The sequence below is a fragment of the Heloderma suspectum genome, chromosome 10 (assembly GCF_057233095.1).
Source record: "Heloderma suspectum isolate Gila_16-S chromosome 10, 16-S_ref, whole genome shotgun sequence".
In the NCBI taxonomy this organism is placed as follows: domain Eukaryota; kingdom Metazoa; phylum Chordata; class Lepidosauria; order Squamata; family Helodermatidae; genus Heloderma; species Heloderma suspectum.
Window position 1 is genome coordinate 44,527,889 of NC_139467.1, and position 21,885 is coordinate 44,549,773.

The 21,885-nt window shown below is 47.3% G+C and overlaps 1 protein-coding gene across 3 annotated transcripts; it reads right to left on the reverse strand.

Moving 5' to 3' along the window:
• Window positions 1-6,783: 6,783 nt before the first annotated feature.
• PPIE (peptidylprolyl isomerase E) lies at window positions 6,784-19,257 on the reverse strand. 3 transcript variants are annotated; one of them, XM_084816165.1, is made up of 10 exons: window positions 19,206-19,257; window positions 18,989-19,087; window positions 18,301-18,344; window positions 14,631-14,657; window positions 12,155-12,236; window positions 11,898-11,998; window positions 11,181-11,304; window positions 9,411-9,596; window positions 8,472-8,614; window positions 6,784-7,221 (listed from the first exon to the last, which is right to left on the reverse strand). In XM_084816165.1, exons 1-10 carry the CDS (start codon window positions 19,234-19,236, stop codon window positions 7,162-7,164), a joined length of 897 nt encoding a protein of 298 aa, XP_084672291.1. In that variant the 5' UTR covers window positions 19,237-19,257; the 3' UTR covers window positions 6,784-7,161. The 3 variants fall into 3 exon arrangements, with proteins under 3 accessions (XP_084672291.1, XP_084672290.1, XP_084672292.1); XM_084816164.1 differs by lacking the exon at window positions 6,784-7,221 and adding an exon at window positions 8,089-8,370; XM_084816166.1 differs by lacking the exons at window positions 6,784-7,221; window positions 18,989-19,087 and adding an exon at window positions 8,089-8,370.
• Window positions 19,258-21,885: the final 2,628 nt, after the last annotated feature.

A 21,885-nucleotide genomic window follows, 5' to 3' on the forward strand; every position in this document is an offset into this window, starting at 1 on the left:
CTCATCGAGGAGCCATGATTGGTTGCCGCTCAGTGATGAGGCCATTCTTGGTGACTAACTCGGGTTTGCATCTGCATAATATGTAAGATGGCTCTTGTGTCAGCACACAAACCTCACCAAGCAGGGAGATGGTAACACACCGTCTCCATTAACTCCCTCAACAGTTGGTGTTCTATTATTACTGTCCTTACAAAACAATCTGTGATGTCATTGTATAGTTTCTCAAATAAACTCATTGAAGGATTACTACCTGCTTTTAAAAGTGATACCTGCTTAGATAAAGATTAGCTTTGAACAAAATTGCAGAGGGCTTTCACGCAACTTTTGCAGTAGCTTTAAGCCACTTCATGTTTCCCCATCACAATGTGGGTCAGTCAGGAAAGACCCAAATAAACTCACATAATCCCCATGGGCTGAAAATAGTCCCAAAAGCCCATGCCAAAATAGTTGTCATAGAATCATAGAATAGTAGGGTTGGAAGGGGCCTTCAAGACCAGAGTCCAACCCCCTGCTCAATGCAGGAATGTACCTGTGTATCATAAGGTACAAAGGTTTGGCTATCTTGACACCTTACAAAACTCCCAGTCTAATGTGCCACTGCTGGGGTGTTTAGGGGTGGCAGCCCTCAAAACCCCTTTTCAAGGCCAATAATTTCATCCATGTGCCATGTCATGAGATACAAGGAGGAAACGAGCAGCATCTGTTGGGAAAATAGTGTATATAATGCCAGACTGTCCAATCTGGCAGACTTTGTTGGGGCATATCCCCCCTTTCTGACCCTTCCAAATAGGAGGCCATTAATTGCGTCATAAGGGACATGGCTAAAACTGGTACCATTTAGTACAGATCACCTTCCTGTATCTTAAAGTGCCCAAGCTGACTTTGTTACGTGGGGCCAACTCCAAATCAGACCATTTAATATGAACCGGGTCATAACAATTTCCAATATACTGAATTGGAACTATATATACATTGGTTCTGAAATTATAAACTATTTTAATAAACTCAAAGCATTATTTTTTGCTACAAGAATACTTTTGTGTTTATTTATTTCAGTTATAAAAACGTTGAGATGATTAGCATGCAACCCCCAGAAAAGCCCAACATAAACTCCCAGTTCCCCACCACAGCTCCAAACCCCTGACAAAGAAAAAGCAGCTTGTGCTTTCTCATTTCTTTCCAGAATCTTCCTTTTTCTTGAAAAGGTTGCTATGTAGTCACATCCAGTGAAGCAATGAAATTCAGGTGGAGATTTGCACAGCGATTAATGAGTCTGCTTGCTTTCGTGCACCAATGTACCTCAAATTGTTCTTTCATTTATTATATTTCTATACCGCCCTGTAGCCAAAGCTCTCTGGGCAGGTCACAAAAACTAAAAACCATTAAAATACATTATGTAAAATATAAAACCATTCATGTAATGACATAGAACAAATGACACACACAACAACAACATATATCTAAAACAAAAACAATCAGCCATAGACAATCAAGAGACTCAATATACACTCCCAAATGCCTGCAAGAGGGCAGTTTTAACCTGGAGCTGAAAAGATGACCATGTCGGTGCCAGGTGGGCCTCACTGACTGCAGGCCTACGTCCACTCAAACATGTACGTCATCATTTAAGTGTGAAATGTTTCTCAGAAGAATGATCAGCCCATCTGTGAACAATATTACATGGCATTGCAAGGCAGTAAATCAGTTGGGAATCTGCCTCTTCATGGGAACATTCAAAGGAACTCTTCGCTGCATTGCATGCTGCAGTGCCCACAGCATGGAAAGCACAACCCTTCTCTCTTAGGGTTCCATGCAACACCTTGAGACCAAGAATTATGCAGGCATCAGGCTTTCATGCTTTCACTTGGAACAGCACCAGAGCCTCTGTGAAGTTATCATTCCGTACTGCTCCAATGAAATCAGAAGGTTGTCTAATTTCTACTCCAGAACTTGCATGCTGCTGGTCATGGCAGCTAAGGTTGGCTCTTCTGTCTCACTCAGGGTCTTTTAATGATGGAGTAAGTGTCCTGATCAGTTTTAATATATGCCAGGCAGATGTGAAATCCACCAAGTGTTAAGAACAATTTGTCAAACTTAGGACTTTCATCTGCTTTTATTTTAAGTGCAGGTTCTACAATAGTCAAATGTTATATCACAATAACATGCCTCTGCTGGCACTCCCTGGCCATTCTGTGGGATCTTGTAATTGTTTTTGTGACAACCTGGAGCGATGTTGGGTACTGGTTGACTTGTAGGAAACACTTAGTTTTCCGTGGGGGAAGTTTAGCCTCCAAAACTTTGGAATACCAACCTGTCCACATCAGAGCTCTCTGAACAGGTTCGCACGATCGCGGGGGTGGAAGACGCCGTTGTGGCTTTTCCCCTGCCTGTATGTGTGCACCTCTTATGTAATTCTGCACGCTGCAGTGCGGGTTGGCGAGTCATCTGAACCCAGGGCATGGCATGACGGGTGGCTTCGTACCCATCCTGCAACCCCATGACGTGCAGTAGGGGTTACAGGGCGGATATGAAACCGTGCTGTGTGCCGGGTTCAGCTGACACACCAACCCATGCTGGAGCATGTGCAATCATGGAGATAACAGGCATGGGGAGATGCCACGACAGCTTCTTTCGCCCCCACAATCGTGCGAACCCAGCGTCTGTTTTAAATGCCCGTAACATCATCCACATAGTGTCAGGCACAATGAAATCTTCATAATTATCCAGAATCACAGATCTTTTGCCATCATCAAGTGGTACAAATCTATTTTTTGATAGTTCTGGGGTGCTTCCAGATGAGGCTTTAATTGTGAATATGTGCGTGCATCATTCGTGGACTCTTACAGGGGTTCAGATGACCTCATCTGTTTGTAACCCTCCTGTGTTTTCCCATCACTTCTTCCATTTTTTTTCTTTCTACAATAAATTTATTAAGGAAAAAAAACAAAATACCTGCACCATGTCTTTGGATTGGTAGTGCTAGGAACTCCCTGTCTGGAAGCACCTTTTGTCTATTCCTGTATAATTCCCGTTCCAAACCAGAAGCTGGGAGAGACTTTCTCTTCCTTTTCGCTATTGAGGGCTTTGGCTAAGTGTCCAGTTTCTTCTTCTCAGGGTTCCCATACAATATTTTGAAAACAGATGCCAACATGGTGAATCCCCTTTCTGTCAATAGTGTTGGCATATGCATCATATCCCAGGCAACTCCTGTTAATAATTGTGGTGATAATTTCATTCCTTCTAGGGTGGGCCACTGCTCTTCAAGTGATGTAAATCAGTCCTTATTCTTTCAACGGCTGACACTGTGCCCAGGACATTTAAGAATATCAAGGATCTTCCCTATTGCCAGTGATACTTTTCATTGCAAGACCAGCTAGAAAAAAATTAATAGCTTCATTTGTCCATTTGTTCCAACACACACAACATCTTCGTAAAACAACGTTGTGTGTCTCCAGTTTACACCTGTTAATGACATCATCCCCTAGCAGCAAGATTGCTGCTAAGGGGTTCCATGGCTCCCTGTCTGGTGGCTGCTGGTGGGTATGCAAATGCCTTTCCACAGTAAGCCCCCAAAACAGAAGTACCAATACATTTTGGGAGCTGCAATATCAATTCCTTACTTAACCCAGTACCATTGAAAATTGTTACGACACTGATTATATTACATGGTCTGATTTGGGGTTGGCCCCACATAAAGTAGTCAGATTGGATATATTAAGATACAGGAAGGTGATCCCTACCAAATGGTACCAGTCTTAGCCATGACACTTATGATGCAATTAATGGCCTCCTATTTGGAAGGATCAGAAAGGGGGTACACCCCACACCATTCATCCACAGATGCTGCTTGTTTTATCCATGTAACTAGCCCAGGAAATTGGGGGGGGGTGCAACTCTCTGAACACTCAAGCAGTTGTGCATGAGACCGGCAGTTCGGGAGGTGCACAACTTTTGTAAGATATCGATAGTCAAACCTTTTGTGCCTTATGACATATTTTGAAACAGGCTCTTCTACTAAAAGGACCACAGGAGGTCTATTCCATCCCTGTGTTCACAAGACAGGGTTCAACTCCAGCCACCCAATTTCTGCCCCTGTTCAGCCATGGATGGAGCAAGCCTGACTATGCCAGACATCAGTAAACCGATGAACTAATCAGCACGCATGCCTAGAAGTGAGCCCCGTTGAAGCCTGCTTCCATGCTAATGTGCATAGGGGCTGGAACCTGCCCTTTTCTGTTTCCAGATGCTGGTTATGGGAACTTGCACCAATCCACAGTTGTCCCCTTACACTAAAGCAGCTCCAAAACAGCTAACAACCCACCAGCTAATGCCACTGCAAGCACTAGAATGGAACTGAAGCCCTCAAGCGGACATTAAAAGATCTGTTTACTCCCAGCGTTGCCCAGGGCCAGTATTATTATCTGCATATCACAGGTAGCTGGTTGAAGCTAATGCTGAAAGAGCTGCGACCTTAGGGAATTCATGGCTGAGCTGAATTTGAATGCAGGAATGCACCCATGGGTAACCACAACCATCCTGATTCTTGGCCCTGGCTGCCTACTCACTGGTGAGGGAAAAGCAACACACACATGCTGAAAAGCAATTATTCCTTCATTTCCATTAGTGGAAAAACATTCTGGCAAACGGTCAGCCCTGAAGACATTTGACAGCCGATGTCTCCACCCCTTATCTGTAACTTGCATTCTCACTAGCTGAGGGAGCAGCCATGTTGGTCAGGAAAAGCTGCAGACAAAAAGGGGCACTCACACAGGCACTCAAGTTCCGCCCACACACCCGCTCCCTTCTGCCACTTGCTCGCATTCAGCTGAATGAGCTGAGGGAGGCAGCAACTTGTGCTCTGGTTTTCCGCAGGACTGCGTCTTCTGTCTCCCTGCCGCCCACCTCCTCCCTGGTGCGGTTTAACATCTGTCAGGTGGGGGGACGTGTGGCCTGCCAGGCATTGTTGGACTGCAACTTCCATCATCCCCCCCCCACTGACTGCTGGCTGGGGCCGACTGGAGCTGAACTTGAGTGAAGCAGAGGAAGTGCAGAGCCATCGCCTGCCGTCAGTAGCTGCATGGAAGGGAGCCAAGGAAGTAGAGTCCAGTTCAGACATGACTGGGACACTGTGGGCCAGCAGGTCATCTGGACTGGGGAGGTGATGCTCAGCCTGTTCTGGATAAGGCTCCTGAACACTTGCAGCAGCTTCCAACGGGAGTTGGATTTTAAAAGTGGTACAGAAAAGACCCACAGAGGCACAATTTTGTCACGGACGTTCTTGTGTCCAAAACTCAATTTAGATTATCATTTCTAGCTCCTGGTATCAGTACCATAATATATTACATTACCATCTAGCTGCCAGTGGTGGCCCCTCCCTCCCCCAACTGGCACCAGAAGAACGACTGTGGAAACATCTTGCCCTGAGTGGATGGGAGAAGAAACAGAAGAAACTCAAGAGAAACTGCAGAAAAGAAGAGGAACAGGCCAGCCCAGAAGGACAAGAGATGCAGCACAAACCTGAGTTCAACTGATATATTCCCACTTCCCCCTCGACCCCTTTCCCTTTTCCTCCTCTCTCCCAATCCCTTTCCTTGTGCCATTTTAGATTGTGAGCCTGAGGGCAGGGGATGTCTGCACACTGATTCTTGTGAGCCGCTCTGGGAGTCTTTTCGACTGAAGAGGATAGAAATGCTTTGAATACACACATACATAAATGTATGAGGTGGACAACTCGTTGCAACATGCCATTTCCCTTCATATTTTAAGTGGAAAACTAGTTGTATCCCAACCACAAGAACAACTTGCTACGTCATCAAAAGGACTCTTCCACAACACTGCGTTGTTGTGTGGAAACAGAAGGGGGCACCCGGGTCTGGACTCACCCCAGTTTGGGCCATCAGGGGCTGCCACAAGTAAAGCACACAGGGCAGCTTGGAGCAGAGGTGTGAACAGCTCCTTCCGGAAGACACTGAGGGGATGTGGTTCTCCTGAGATGCATAGCCTAGTTCAGCCTTCCCCAACCTGGTGCCCTCCAGATGTGTTCAGCTACATCTCCCACCAGCCCCAGTCAGCACAGCCAATGGCTAGAAGATGTGGCACATCCCACCCCTCCGCCTGTAGCAGGGCTTGGTTGCTCACGCAAGTCACCTGACCCATTTCTGAAATTAATCCAGACAAAGCAAAATGAACACATTGCCGGGGGGGGGGGGGATCATGGCAGCAGCCCCCGATACATTTTACACCGAAAGAAGGGCTCTGGCCCTGCATGTGGCCTACCATGGCCTGGACTGTATAGGTCAACCGAGGGGTAGGAGGTGGGCTGGTGGTTGCAGGACCTTGGATGCCCTTTGGAGGCTTTTCCAATGCTCTGTTGGGAAGCCCCCAACATATAAGAGAAATAGGAGTGCCACCCCAGCCCCCTCCACCAAGGAACGCAAATAACCTAAGCATGAAGCATATATGGCAAGTCAGGGAAACCAGCATTCACTCTACTTGCTCCAGGCTACCTTCTTCGGAGGAAGCCTTAAATCAGAGGCTATTACCACAGGAATAAATCTGCACACCACCTCCTTCAGTAACCAGTTTTCCTGACTCCCCTGCTCAGCATGACTGCAGCCAGAGGGGGTGCCTGTTCTCTTTTCTACCGAGAGTGAGATGCCATTTTGCAACTCACATACTTTGCCCAAAATAATTGCACGCCTGCGATTGCCCCAAAGCATCTCCCTGAGCAGAAGGTACTTCACAGCCTCCCACACCAAAATATCTCTGTAGGCCAGGAAGTTTGTGCAGAATCCTCAGTATTAAAAGGTAGCGGGGGCGGGGGGGATCTCCTCTTGTGTACCTGAAGAGCCAGTTCCACTCCTTCCTCAACCATCAGGTGCACAACAGCACCACCCATTCCTGGGGATGTGTGTCCTCAGTTCATTCCCTCCTGCACAGCCTCCTATAGCACCAGCTCCCAATGAAGCATAATGCAAGATAAGCCCTGCTACATCAAGCCAAAGGCCCACCTAAGCCAAGCCTTGCTTCCCACCGAGGTTCCCCCTGGAACTGCGGATTGGATCCTCAGAGGTACTGCGTCGCCTCTTAACATGGAAGTTTCATTTTCAGTCATCGCTGATAAAGTCAGGAAGGAGGCCAGCTCTAACCCTTTTCTTTTTTTTAGAGCCACCTGTGGTGGAGGCTGTAACATCCTGTGGCAGCAAATTCCAGAATTATAAACTGTGTGAAAAAAACGAAAATGTTCCTCTCATTATTTCTGAAAGTTTTGCCAATCAACTTCTCCACAGGATATTATTATGCAGTTATGCCTGGATCGCTTTTGGAAAAGATGAAATAGCAAGGGTTCTGGCTACTCCTATTTGCATCCCAGCCCTTTACAGCATCCCATCAACACTTGGAAAGAAGTTTTAAAAACCATCAAAGTTACTGGCAGTGTACTCCTGTGAGTTTGTTGGAGTCATTTCTACCTGGTGAGTGGCAGAAAACAAGCTCTATGACATTATCACATCACATGACCAAAGGAACTTAACTGTGACACTACAAAGATGTCTTCACACAGCCAACATGCTTATTCTGAGGCAGGGAATCATGTCAGTTAGAGATATAAGCCTTATGAAGATCTAACATTTAACCATGGTTATCCAAATACCTAAACCATAATTAAGGATGGGCCACAACTCAGGATGCAAAACCATGGTTTGCCTTAAGCACAACTAAACCTTGGCCTGATTTGCACATAACACTAAACCGTAGTTTAGCATTACATGCTCAGGCTCATGTGCTCCCCCTTATCAAGTGCAGCCATGAGGCAGTCAGAAACTTTCAGTTTTCAGCAAACCAGTTTTTGGCTATGTCTGAACCAAGAACTGTAGTCAGCGTTAACTATTTTTTGTTGCAACAAGCCAGGATCATTAACTAGTTTGAACTTGGCTTGTTTTAATAAACCAGGGGTATATACCTCAATATAGTTTAAAATTACTATTGGCACAGAGCATGCTAAACCAACAAGGCTGAGCTAGTAAAAGAGACATTAAAAAACAAGAACACTTCACAGTAACCAGAAGGAATAAAAGGCCAAACTGTAAAAAAAATAGCTATAATTTTATAGGAGGAAAATTTCTGTACAGAACAGGTTTCTAAAGACTCTAATTCTGAGCACGGAGGATACATAAAGATCCTTTATATCTGAATGCATTCTTGCAAAGTGTTCCAAGACAGTCTCTCTGAGAGTGATATGATGCTATGATGCCTTATTCTTCTTGTCTTATATTCCCAACAAGCCTCTGCTTGTACAAACATTCACACATATTCACCACAGTCAGAGATAATAATTTTTTGCTTTGGCTTCCCATCTTTGCTGCCTTGAGCCTTTAAAAAAAGGAAGAGAAAAGGGAGAGGAGATACACAATCAGGTTACCACACTTTGGAGGAAGCACACACAGCAGTTCCACTCTCTGTGGCTTGCTTACCTCAATCTGTCGCACCACGTCCATCCCTTCTGTGACTTCTCCAAACACCACATGCTTTCCATCCAGCCAGTCAGTCTTATCGCAGGAGATGAAGAACTGAGAGCCATTGGTGTTTGGGCCGGAATTGGCCATTGACAGCAAGCCTATCAAGACAAACATGCTGCACTAGACTCCCACAAGTATTCTTTTAATAATTCCTCCCACCCCTTATACGTCTTTGAGAAAAGGAGAAGAGCCAAAGAGACAAGAGGTTCCTCAATGAATTGGGGATGAACCCCTTACACCTCTGTTTTTGAAAAAATACGAGCCACAGGGGATCCTGTTCTGTATCCTAAAATAGCATTTTAAAGGGCCCACTCAGAAACTTTCCTCTCGCACTCCATTTTGCTACAATTATGGGCCTACACGGTCCTCATTTCCTTCAATTCTATGTGGTCCAGAAACATAAAATTTGGAAGGAGAATCAACTTTGAAAAGCAAGCTTAGAATAAAATAAGCACAAATGCACACTTTCGTCTGAGTTGCAATAGTTCTGTGGGGGAATGGGGTTCCACTCCTGCAGAACCAGGTTCTGGTGGGGGTGGCTTTGGGCAGTATGGCCTAGGAGGGCCACTTAAATGTTTGGTGGCGGTGGCTGAAATGTGGCCAGTGAGGGATGGAGGGAAGCGAGGTACGTGAAGATGTCCCTGCACGTAAGGCAGACTCTGGGGCATGCTCTGGCTTGGTGCAGGGCCTGACCGGGCCAGAGGCGGTGTGTGCTGCCGCCTCCAAACTGGCTGGACTTTGACTCGGACTCTCCACTGCCTGGCCCTTCCAACCTTGGGTGCTGGTGCTGGCCCTGCTCCTTCAGCTCAGGATACGCAAAACACCAGCCACAAGCATTAATAAACCTGTGGTTATAATTTCCTACTAAAGTAAGCGGCCCCAGCAACACCCTACCTGGCCCCGTATGCTTCAGGATAAAGTTTTCATCATCAAACTTCTTCCCATATATAGATTTCCCCCCTGTGCCATTGTGGTTGGTGAAATCTCCAGCTTGGCACATGAACTGGGGGATGACCCGATGGAAGCTGCTTCCTTTGAAGCCAAAGCCTTTTTCATGTGTGCACAGACAGCGGAAGTTCTCTGCAGTTCAGGAGAAGGGGAAAAATTGAGAAAGCAGAAGTACTAAATTGAGACAGGTGACACAGACTCTTGGATACAAAATCAGCTCATTTAAAATGCCCTTCTCAGTGGTGGCGCCATACATGCAGAGCACCCCTCCTTAGCAGCTTTTAAACAGGCCTTGAAAAACCTTTTGTTTTACTCTGCTTTTACTTAAAGGTGCTCTGACAGACCTTTTATTTTCCATACTATTGTTGTCTCGGTTTTAAAACATTTTACTGTCTTGCTGTGAAGGACTACAGAATGGAAAACTGAGATGACTGCTTTCGTTTTATAAACGTATTGAATTGATCTTATCTGTATTATATGTTTTAACTTTTTACATAAGCTGCCTTGGGAGTGCTTTGGCCCCGAAAAGCAACACAGAAATACTGGCAATAAATAAATTTAAAAATAATAATGAAACACTCTGTGGCATTTAAGTGAGGTAATATTTTAGTTGCAAGAGCCACATTCATTTCTTTAGGATAGTTATACCATACTGGTAATTCTACCACACTCATTTCTCTAGGATAATTCCACCACACTGTTTTTTTTTAATGATACAGCCTTTATTGCTTAAAACTAAAGGGCTCTGATATCCAAAAATAAAAATATAGCATCCAATATATACAGAAATAAACAAATACACTGCAACAACGACTTCAATACTCCCACTACAATATATGTGCGGGCAACCAGCATCCCATGGGCCATGCAGTCCTGAGCCACTCTCTATGAAGCCTGCAGAGGCCCCTGAAGCCCTACAGCTCAGCTGATCAGCCCTCAGATGGGCTGCGGGGAACAGGTAATTGTTTCCCCACTAGTCCAGGACCAGCCATAGACTCCTGTAAAACAATAGATGTGCAGAGAATCTTGATGTTTGTATGTGTTTCAGACTCGTGTAGAAACACATTTAACTTGGAGAGACATGCCCATTCTGCTGCATGAATTCTGTGGCTGCCATTTTCCAAGATGGCTGACACGTGAACGGGGAAATGCAATAAATCATGAACAAATGCCATGCAGAAAGCACGGCAAATTTGGTGGAAAATTTAGGGTTTTTTAGTCAATCTGGGTAGAAGAACTACTACTGATTTTGTTACCACATGGTCTAGTAGATGGAATGCCAGACTAAGAGCAGGAAGACAGGTCTTACTCTGCTTTGAAGCTCACGGAGTGCTCTTCAGCCAGCCACCACCTCTCCGACTAACCTACCTCAACAGAATTGTTGTGAGGATAAGAGGAGGGGGGTGGGGAACATGGACACTACCCTCATTTCTTTGGAGGAAGGGTGGAATAAAAATGAGTATTTATTTAATGGCATTGGAGATCAGAGACTACATTTGGACAATAGCATACTTTTTTTACTGAGAAATGCAAGTAAATTTTTGAACTGTTTTTGAATGTTTGAGTTTCTTGGGATGTCCACGATTACTTCTGTACAGACAGATTATTTGTCTTCAGCAGGTTCCAGCTTCACAGGGAGATTCAAGAACCCTAGCAGGAAGAGGTCTGGAATTCCCAGCCTACACCCCACAGCCCACAAGAGGAGTCTTCTCTTACCGGTGGTCATAGGTACAATGTCCGATCGTAAGAGAATGTTTAATCGACCAGCAGGCTTATTTCCAATCTTGATGTCCATGTAAACCTGAGGGTTGACTCTTGATTTTTTTGCTGGTGGCTCACCCTAGCAAGAAAAAAACAGAGCTTCTTCCATGAATGCTGCATGTGACCTTAGGCAAGCCACTCTCTCTACCTGGCTTGCCTTACAGGGTTATTGTTCTCAGATGATGTAGGTGAAGCACTTGGAACACTTCAAAGCACTTTAGAAATTATTATTACTGCTGCTGCGATTTATTTAGTTATTTAATAGATTTATATACCTCTTATCATATTTAAAAAATATCTCTAAGCAGTGGTCTCCAAGGGCTTTTATGGATAGAACTTTGCCAGCTCCTGCTTCAGTGCTTTAGCACCACTTCTGAAAGCTTAAGTTGTGCCTCTTAAGAAGAGGGAACAAGCTACACTAGGTTCCCAGGCAGCCTGGTGTGCACTGCTATCCCCTGTACAGATGGGAAAGGAGACCAAGCAAGCTGAACTTGGCTACCTTGCAGCCTGTGGGAGACTGAAGGTCCTAAACGAGTTCTGATTTCCAGGAGAAAGCCCCATGCAGATCTGCTCCAAGGTCATGTCCCCAAAAGGGCATTCTCTGGTTAAGATACACATCCTGGCCCGCAGAATCTGCGGAGCACCACAAGCACACACACCCCGCCGTTGTACCTCCTGGGCCTCTGATCGGGCAGGCTCTGCCCCCTCTTCCTCCACATTCTCTTCAAGTGTCTTCCCTGAAAATTTCTTCAGCCAGTCATCATCTGACCAGACTGTCAACGGGAAACAGAAGGTGCTCAGAGAGAAAATATTACAGTTTTTTTAAACTACCAATTTAAAATATAAAACAATGAGATCTGGAATGCCTTTCCCAAGCACAACAAAAGTCAAGGCTTGCGGCACCTTCTGATCCCGATGCCCCAACTCACCTGGGCGGGAGGACCCTTCCTTAATCCTCATCGGTTTGGCCAGGTTGACACGGATCGTCCTCCCAAAGAGCTCAGACTCGTTCTAAAGGGTGGCGGCGGGGGGGGGGGGGGGAGATTATTTATGAATGACTTTTTTATCCCACCCTCCCTCCAAAGAGTTCATGTTAGCAAATGTGGTGTGCCGCCATTTTATACTTGCAACAACCCGGTGAGGCAAGCTAGGGTGACAGCAGCTGGCCCAAGGCCACCCAGTGACTTGAGCGTCATGGCCGGGCCTGGATTCGCCACCCTGGCCCAGCATTCCAGCCCATCCTCCTCCGACCTGGGGCCTTCCAGATGCACTGGACCACAACTCATCTACTTATGAGTTACAATTCCATTTATTGATTTGTAGCCCACATTTCTACCAAGAAAGTGGCACTCAATCCAACACATCTAGAGGGTACCAGGTTGAGGAAGACTACTTTAGCCACTACACCATCCTGGCTCTCCAGACATGGCATGCTCCCACTTTTATGTCTGACTCCTGAGATAATGTTCATAGCTACATATTTTGTTTTCAGTGGATTAAACTGAATGCCAGTCAGTTTTCATGCAATTGGTTCTCTTCCATGCCACTAAGCAAGCAGCCTGGGCATTTCATTTGCCACAACTGACATACTAATTCTATGGGATTATTTTTAAGACACAAAAGTTAACACTGTTGCTTGACTAAAGCACAGGTTGACTAAAGAGAGCTTCGGCTATTGGGCAGTTTAGAAATGAAATAAATAAATCTTAATTAAATTTGCATGTGCATTAAACCAAGACTTCTGCAGAAGTCTTTATTATTATAAACTACCGTTATCCACTTTTGTTTCTTCACAGCATCTGCTACCAGTTAAGAGTACTACAAGCTTTCAAATCTTATGGGGCTCTTGTTCGTATCTGAGTGCTCAGAGGAAAAGTGAATTAAAATAGGATGGAATATGTTCCAGCATGTGTATGTTTTGCTGCTGATCACCTGATATAGTCTGAGAGCAAAGAGAAGCCTATATTAATTCTATTTCTGCTTTTTGGATCAATGTATATTTTAGCCCAAGATTCTGATTTGTGTGAGTATTAGTAACCTTCTGCCACAGGTGTGGGCAACTTGGGGCGCCCTAGATGTTTTGGCCTACAACTCCCATGATCCCTCACCATTGGCTATATTGGCTAGGGCTGATGGGAGTTGTAGAACAAAACATCTGGAGGGCCACACATTGCTCACCCCTCTACCTGAAGCTCAGCATGAAGTCAGCAAGTTCTCCTGCCCATGTCACAAGCCTGGCAAAGACACCAATTTTAAAAAAAGAGCCACAAAATGTTAAGATCATAAGAGGGGTCATGCTGGATCAGACCAAAGGCCTGACTAGCCTGGCATTCTGTTCTCACAGTGGCCAGCCAGAAGCATGTGGCTGATCACATGCCTTTCACTGATCTGACTGACAGACTGATGTTGCAGACCTCAAAATATATTCCTCACAAAAGAGGGGTTGAGTGCACCATGTTGCTTGGCAAAAGATCAGGCTGGTATCAATGCCAAAGTGTCCACATTAGCACATGGAAGGCACACCTGCCCTCCTTGACATTTCATGGCAACCACCTGAACTTGAAGACACGCAAATAAATCAGAAGTCTGCCAGCTCATGGAGCCTAGATGCCCATTTCTTTGATTCAAGTTGCTCCCATCTGTCCGGTACTACCACATTTAGAGCAGGGAACAAAAGGCCAAACAAGCATGAATGTTTTATTTATTGTTACTTCAAAATATTTGGGACTGCAGACTCTGGCCTCATCCATCGGCTAGAGAACCGAGGGCCACGGGGGGCTGCACCTCCTGCCTCCTAGGATGAACATCATCACAGAGGGGAGACCAACCTGGCCCTAGACATCGGTCATTGGTGTATTTGCTTTCCTTCCCCTCCTTTTGCCCAATCCCTTTTCCTTCCCTCTTTTAGATTGTAAGACCGAGGGCAGGGACTGTCTTAATATTCATCTTTGTAAGCCACTCTGAGAGCCTTTTTTGCCTGAAGAGTGGGGTAAAAATACCCTAAATAAATAAAATAAACAAACAAACATTTCTATACCACTATTCACAGAAATATTTTCCAGCTGTTTACAAAACTAGCAAGATGAAAAATCCACTAGAACCAAAAAACAAAAGCAGCAGGAACCACACAAATGCATAGCGAGGAGCAGCAACTGTTCCAATCATTAGATCTCAAAAGCCACCTGAGACAAAAATGTTTTTACATGTCTTTGAAATGCCAGCAGGGAGCAGCCTATATACAAACCTCTCCTAGAAGAGACCCAGCTGTCAAAGCTGCTACAGGGAAGCCACTGTTTCTGATGGGGCTAACATTGCCTCCCCATGAAATGGAATCTGGCACAGGATGGGGCAGGGTGTCATTTAAACTTTCCACAAAGTTCAGTAAGAATCTAAAGACAAATTTACCATGTTGTCGATGGCTGCTGCAGCATCCTAAAGAGAAGAGGAGAATATATTTTACTGTTAGCTCACCCCCTTACACAGTTTATTCCAGCTTGGTGTGTATTATACTTGCCAACAAGTAGTATGAACTAAGCGTAACAATTTGTCTGTGGCACACTTGCTTGCAGCCCATAAACTCTTACTAGGTCTTCAGGAACTTACGTTTCCATTTTAAAAGCAAACTTCTAATCCTTATCACTGTTAATACTTGGAAATCTATTGGCTAATAAACCTGTGTGAGGGCTTGAAGAATCCCAAATACTGGGCTGTCTGGAAATTTTATGCTGGCCCCAAGAAATCTAATATAATCACCAAGCCTCAAAACACATAAAGGCTACGAAAGAAGGAGCAAAGGGGAAAGGAGCCCAGAAGCACCATGATTTTCATGTCAAGGGGATATACCAACATTTCCTTGACACAGGTTTTCCAAGTGAGACTATTATAGAATACACGTAATACAATGTTCATTAGAGTGATATATACTTTCCCATTTTCCTTAATGCTGAACACGCCATCCATCCAAACATGTTGATGCTATTTCAACATGTAACTTCAATTTCTTGCTGCTACTCCAAGGTGCTTCTTTTGTAAATAAAAACCAGTGGCAATTGCTTTCTCATGCCAATGCCACTGCAGTGGGTAAGAGATGGAGCTATGAATCACGAAGTTCCCAGTTCGAATCTTGCTTATGCCATGAACACATTAAATGGACTTATGCAAGCCCCTATTCTCTCACCTTCAGTCCTCTCACTTGCAAAATGGGGATAATAATACTGGCTTATCTTACAGCAGGGATGGGAAACCTGTGGCCCTTCAAACCTGGGAACTACAGACCAGTCAGTCTGACATCAATTGCTGGGAAAATTCTGAAGCAGATGATAAAGCAATCCACCTATCAGGGTGGAAACTGACCCCATAGAGCCCCAGAGCAGTTCTGATTCTGAGGAAGAACAGCAATCCGTGGGGGAGGAGCTCGCTCATCTCTCACAGGCACAGCAGCTGGCAGAGATTCCTCCTGCCAGTACTCCTGGGAGAGGTAGTGACCCTGGAAGCGAGAGAGCAGGGAAGGGGGGTTTGCTGGATGCTCGGCGCAGACGCAGGGAGCGGTGACAGATGGAGGGCGCCGAAATGAGGTGCTCTGCTCGTTTGGTGCTAAAACAGCGGTCACATCCTAAGGACCCAAGGGTAAGAGGGACGATCTCTCCATAGCCCATAAGTTCAGAGTCTTCTCACGCTTCTTCTTCAAACGGGGACCAACTGCCTTACCTGGAGCTTAGGCTACTCTGCTATCTACCCCAGTGCAGTTCCTTGCTTAGTCGCTAGTGATTAGTATCTGAAAAAGTCATAAAGGAATAAAGCCTTGGAAATAATCCTCGTCTTCTGTGTCCTGAGTTGGCTATTGGAGGGGACTGCAAGAGGCAGCTAGGGCACCACCTGACACCACCTGTAAGCACCTTGAAAACAATGCAGCGATTGCTCAAAGCCAACACAAATTTGTCAAGAACAAATCCTGCCAGACGAATCTGATCTCATTTTTGGATCAAGTAACCACCCTTGTGGACTGTGGGAATACAGCGGACATAATATACCTCGACTTCAGCAAAGCTTTTGACAAAGTGCCCCGTGATATCCAGATGAGCAAACTAGCTCAAAGTGGGCTAGATGAAACAACGATCAGGTGGATCCACAGTTGGCTACAGAATCGGACGGAAAGAGTGCTGATCAATGGGATCTTCTCAAACTGGGGAGAGGTAAGGAGTGGGGTACTGCAGGGCTCTTCCACATTTTTATTAATGACTTGGAGGAGGAGGTACAGGGAATGCTGATCAAACTTACAGATAACATAAAATTGGGCAAGATAGCTAATACTTTGGAAGATAGAAACAAAATTCAAAGTGATCTTGATAGACTGGAGCACTAGGCAGAAAACAACAGAATGACATTGGATAGGGATAAATGTCAAGATCCGCACCTAGGAAAAAGAAACCAAATGCACAATTATAAGATGGGCAATACGTGGCTCAACAACACTACAAGCGAGAAGCATCTTGGCATTGTTGTCGATCACCAGCTGAATATGAGCCAACAATGTGATGTGGCTGCAAAAAAGGCCAATGCTCTTTTGGGCTGCATTCATAGAAGCATCGCTTCCAAATCCCGGGAAGTACTAGTTCCCCTCTACTCAGCACTGGTTAGGCCTCATCTGGAGTACTGTGTCCAGTTCTGGGCACCGTACTTTAAGAAGGATGCAGACATGCTGGAGAGGGTTCAGAGGAGGGCAACCAAGATGATCAGGGGACTGGAAACAAAGCCCTATGAAGAGAGACTGAAAGAACTGGGCATGTTTAGCCTTGAGAAGAGAAGACTGAGGGGAGATAGGATAGCACTCTTCAAGTACTGGAAAGGTTGTCACAGAGAGGAAGGCCAGGATCTCTTCTCCATCATCCTAGAATGCAGGACATGGAAGAATGGGCTCAAGTGACAGGTTACAGATTCCGGCTGAACATCAGGAAAAACTTCCTGACTGTTAGAGCAATACAACAATGGAACCAGTTACCTAGGGAGGTGGTGGGCTCTCCCACACTGGAGGCATTCAAGAGGAGGCTGGACAGCCATCTGTCAGGGATGCTCTCACTTGGATTCCTGCACTGAGGAGGGGGTTGGACTCGATGGTCTTGTAGGCCCCTTCCAATCCTACTATTCTATGATTCTATGAAATGTTGTTGGACAACAGTTCCCAGCATCCCTGACTACTGGATATGCATGCTACTACGTCTTAAGGGAGTCGGAGTCCAAAAAAATCTGGAGGGCCACAGGTTCCCCAACCCTGTCTTATAGGGTTATTTAAAGCATTACAACTAGATAATGCATGTGAAGCACTTTGAATGCTTAGAAGTGCAATACACATGTTAAGCATCATCTTCCTATGTTATTTATAAAGCACCTGCAAGTCAGTTGCTGTACAAATTTTAAGAGAGAAGACAGACACCTTTGTGACTACCAGCTTACAATCTAAACACAAAAGGAAATACACCCTTGGTCCCTACCAATGCACCCTTTTTGTTGTTATTGTTCAGTCGTTCAGTCGTGTCCGACTCTTCGTGACCCCATGGACCATAGCATGCCAGGCCTTCCTGTCCTGCACTCTCTCCCGGAGCGTGCTCAAGTTCATATTCATTGCAAATGCACCCTTTTAACACCCAGCAAAAGTGTTAACTGTTCAGTTAAAATAAACATATCCACCTGCCCTGGAATTAACTTGTGCCAGCAGGGATAGGGGAAAGAGCCATGAGTCCGGACAGTGCAGCTGTGAGTTTCTATTCAACTGCGGTGCTACCAAACATTGCTAGTTTCTGGCCAAAGGTGCATTTCTATTTGAGCTTTACTGGCTTATTTATTTACTGGTTTATGTTACTCCTGCAACTGTAAAATTTTCACAGGAAAATCCAGGATAATTTTCCCTGGCCTTAATTATGGATCTCCAACCTCTCCCTCCATGAAGGCTTGCTTAAACCCAGTCCAATATACTCTCTTCTTGCCTCCCACTATCAATTCACCAAAAGAGGAGAAAAGGATGAGGCAAATTCAACAAGATTTTAACCCCCCCCCCCCGAATTCCTCTGCTATTCCTCACCTCGGCCAGCTCAAACTCAATGAAAGCGAAACCTCGATGCTTTTCTGCAGAGACACAAGAGAAAGATGGCTTGCCCCCAACGGCGCCCCACGTCCAAACACGGCTTTCCTCGGACCCCTGAAACACGGCTTTCCCGCGGCCTGGCGGCGCTTCTGCGCGGAGTCAGCGCGCGGCAGAGCGGATCTCTCCCCACCGTCTCGCCTCCGAGGCAGACGCAGCCCTGGCTCCGGGTCCCTCCCGCCGCCCGCGCCCTGGCCCCAACCCCGCCAAGCTCCGCTCCGCTCCGCTCTCCTGGCCAAGGGCGGCGGGGCGATGCGCGCCCCTGCGCCGGGGGAAGCCGCCGTCCCCCGCGGACGGAGGGGGCCCGCTCACGGGGGCGGGGGAGAAGCGGGGGAAGGCGCCGGGAGCCACGGCGCGGCGGGCCCGGGAGCCGCCGCGGCTCCGCGCCGGTCCTGCTTCGACAGCCCGCGGCGTCCCGACCCCTTCCGCCCCGGGGCGCGCCTCGCCGGAGGGCCCCCCGACGGCGGCCGCGAGCTTGACACGGGCGCGCCCCGGCCCCTCGGGGGGAGCGGGCGAGCGCGCCACTCGCGGGAGGAGCCGCCGGGCTCGGGGCCCCTGGCCTCTGCGGGGCCTCTGGCGGCCGAGGCGCGGCCTGCTGCGGGGAGGCCGCCCCGGCGCCCCTCCTCACCCGTCTCGTAGTCCAGCGGGATCTGGATGTCCGTGATGTCGCCGAAGGGGATGAAGGCCGCGTGGAGCACCCGCTCGTCCACCTCCTCGGCCAGCCCGCCTGCGCGCACGCGAGAAGGCCCCGTCAGCGCCGCCGCCCTCCGGCCCGCCCTGCCGGCGCGGAGCCGCCGGCAGCCCCGCCGCCCCGCGCCCGCTCGCGCGCCCCCGCGGCCGCTCACCCACGTACAGCACCCTCTTGGTGGAGGCCATCGGCCCGCCGCCGCCTGCCCCGGAAGCGCTCCGGCGCCCGCGGCTGCGCAGCGCCTGGCCGCGGCCCGGGGAGCGCGGCCCCTAGCGGCGGCTCCGCTGCGCGCTGGCCCGCTCAGCCGCGTGGCCGGGCGCGCCCTCGGCCGCTGGGGCGGTGGGAGCTGCCGCCCGACGCGGCCGGGGGGCGCCAGGGCGGGGGGCTGCGCGGCTTGCCCGGCCCTGCGCGAGGCGGGCCGGGGCTCGGGGCCGGGGCGGCGGGGGCCGGGGCGGCTCTTGTCGGCCCGACCGCGGCAGGGACGTGCAGCGCTCTCGCGGGATGAAGATCAGGGCGTCATTAACTGGATGCCGGGCTGTTTTTTAGGTTGGCGCTCATACACCGGTGCGTTTGCGAGGGGCAGGCTCCGCCGCGAGGGGTTGTTAGGGCCAGTGCCTGCGGACTGAAAATACATGCCCCTGTTCCTATCATCACGGCACACGGGCAGGCCCCTGGGAAAGTCCTCTGTGCGTAACGGGAAAGCCGCTGCAAGCGTATTTTCTGGGTGAGAAACACATTAACCAGTTTTTAGCGCTTTCTTATATGTCACTCAGCTACAGTTGTGACCACACTTTTCTTAAGAGGCTCCAAAGCCAGCGAGAGTGTTGGGCTGGGAGATCCGGGTTCTAGTCCCCACTCGGCCATGGAAGCTCACTGGGCGACTTTGGGCCAGTCACAGACTCTCAGGCCAACCCACCTCACAGGGCTGTTGTTGTGAGGATAAAATGGAGAAAAGGAGGATAATGTAAGTCGCCTTGGGTTCCTTGCAAGAGGAAAAAAGGCAGGGTATAAATGCAATCAATCAATCAAAGGAGGGGGCCCAACCTTTTTTTGACCCATGGGCACATTTGGGAATTTGAATTACTGCTGTGGGCGCCGCCACAAAATTCCTAATCAGTGGGTTGCTGCTGGAAGACCTTCCACCTCTATGGATCTTAGGCTGCATCTTATTCAGCAAAAACTTGTGTCTTTTGGACACCGCAACATCTCTTTAATAGAGATCGTCTAATTCAGTTAATTGCTGGCAGTGCAATACAGCAAATGCTTCTTGTAAACATAAGTTTTGGCTGCATCCAGTAGTTGCTTCTTTTTGCAGGGAGGTTATTACACAGAAACAATTGCACTGGAACAGTCTTTAATATTCACTGATGTACATGCACTTTTAAATTTACCTTCTTCACAGAAATTAACAAAAGGGTATTTTGACAGCCCCCTTCATGGATCACTGCCTTGTTGTGGCAAAGGGGCTTGCGTAACTCAGTGAACCCATAAGCTATGCCGTGCAGGGCCACCCAAGACGGACAGGTCATGGCAGAGAGTTCTGACAAAATGTGGTCCACTGGAGAAGGAAATGGCAACCCACTCCAGTATTCTTGCCAAGAAAACCCCATGGAACGTATCACAAGGCTAAAAGAGATGACGCCGGAAGATGAGCCCCTCAGGTCGGAAGGTGTCCAATATGCTACTGGGGAAGAGCAGAGGGTATTTCCAAGTAGCGCCAGAAAGAGTGAAGCGGCTGGGCCAAACCCGAAAGGACACTCAGCTGTGGATGTGTCTGGTGGTGAAAAGAAAATCCGATGCCGTAAAGAACAATATTGTTTAGGAACCTGGAAGGTCAGATCAATGAACCAAGGTAAGCTGGAGGTGGTCTAACATGAGATGGCAAGATTGAACATCGACATCTTGGGAATCAGCGAACTAAAATGGACAGGCATGGGTGAATTTAATTCAGGTTACCATCATATCTACTATTGTGGGCAAGAATCCCTTAGAAGAAATGGAGTAGCACTCATAGTCAACAAAAGGGTGGGAAAAGCAGTACTGGGGTACAATCTTAAAAATGATAGAATGATCTCAGTACGAATCCAAGGCAAACCATTCAACATCACAGTAATTCAAGTCTACTAACACCAAAAAAAGATGTCCTCTTCATCATAGGGGATTGGAATGCTAAAGTAGGAAGTCAAGAAATCACCGGGATAACAGGCAGGCATGGCCTTGGTGTACAAAATGAAGCAGGACAAAAGCTAATAGAGTTTTGCCAAGAGAACACGCTGATCATAGCAAACACTCTTTTCCAACAGCACAAGAGGCGACTCTGCACATGGACGTCACCAGATGGTCAATATCAAAATCAGATTGATTATGTCCTTTGCAGCCAAAGATGGAGAAGCTCTATACAGTCAGTCAAAACAAGACCTGGAGCTGACTGTGGCTCAGATCATGAGCTGCTTCTTGCAAAATTTCGGCTTAAATTGAAGAACGTCGGGAAAACCACTAAACGATTCAGGTATGACCTAAATCATATCCCTTCTGAATATACAGTGGAGGTGAGGAATAGATTTCAGGGATTAGACCTGATAGAGTGCCTGAGGAACTATGGACGGAGGTCCGTAACGTTGTTCAGGAGGCAGCAACGAACTCCATCCCAAAGAAAAAGAAATGCAAGAAAGCAAAGTGGCTGTCTGATGAGGCTTTACAAGTAGCTCACGAAAGAAGGGAAGCAAAAAGCAAGGGAGAAAGGGGAAGATATACCCAACTGAATGCAGAGTTCCAGAGAATAGCAAGGAGAGACAAGAAGGCCACCTTAAATGAACAATGCAAAGAAATCGAGGAAA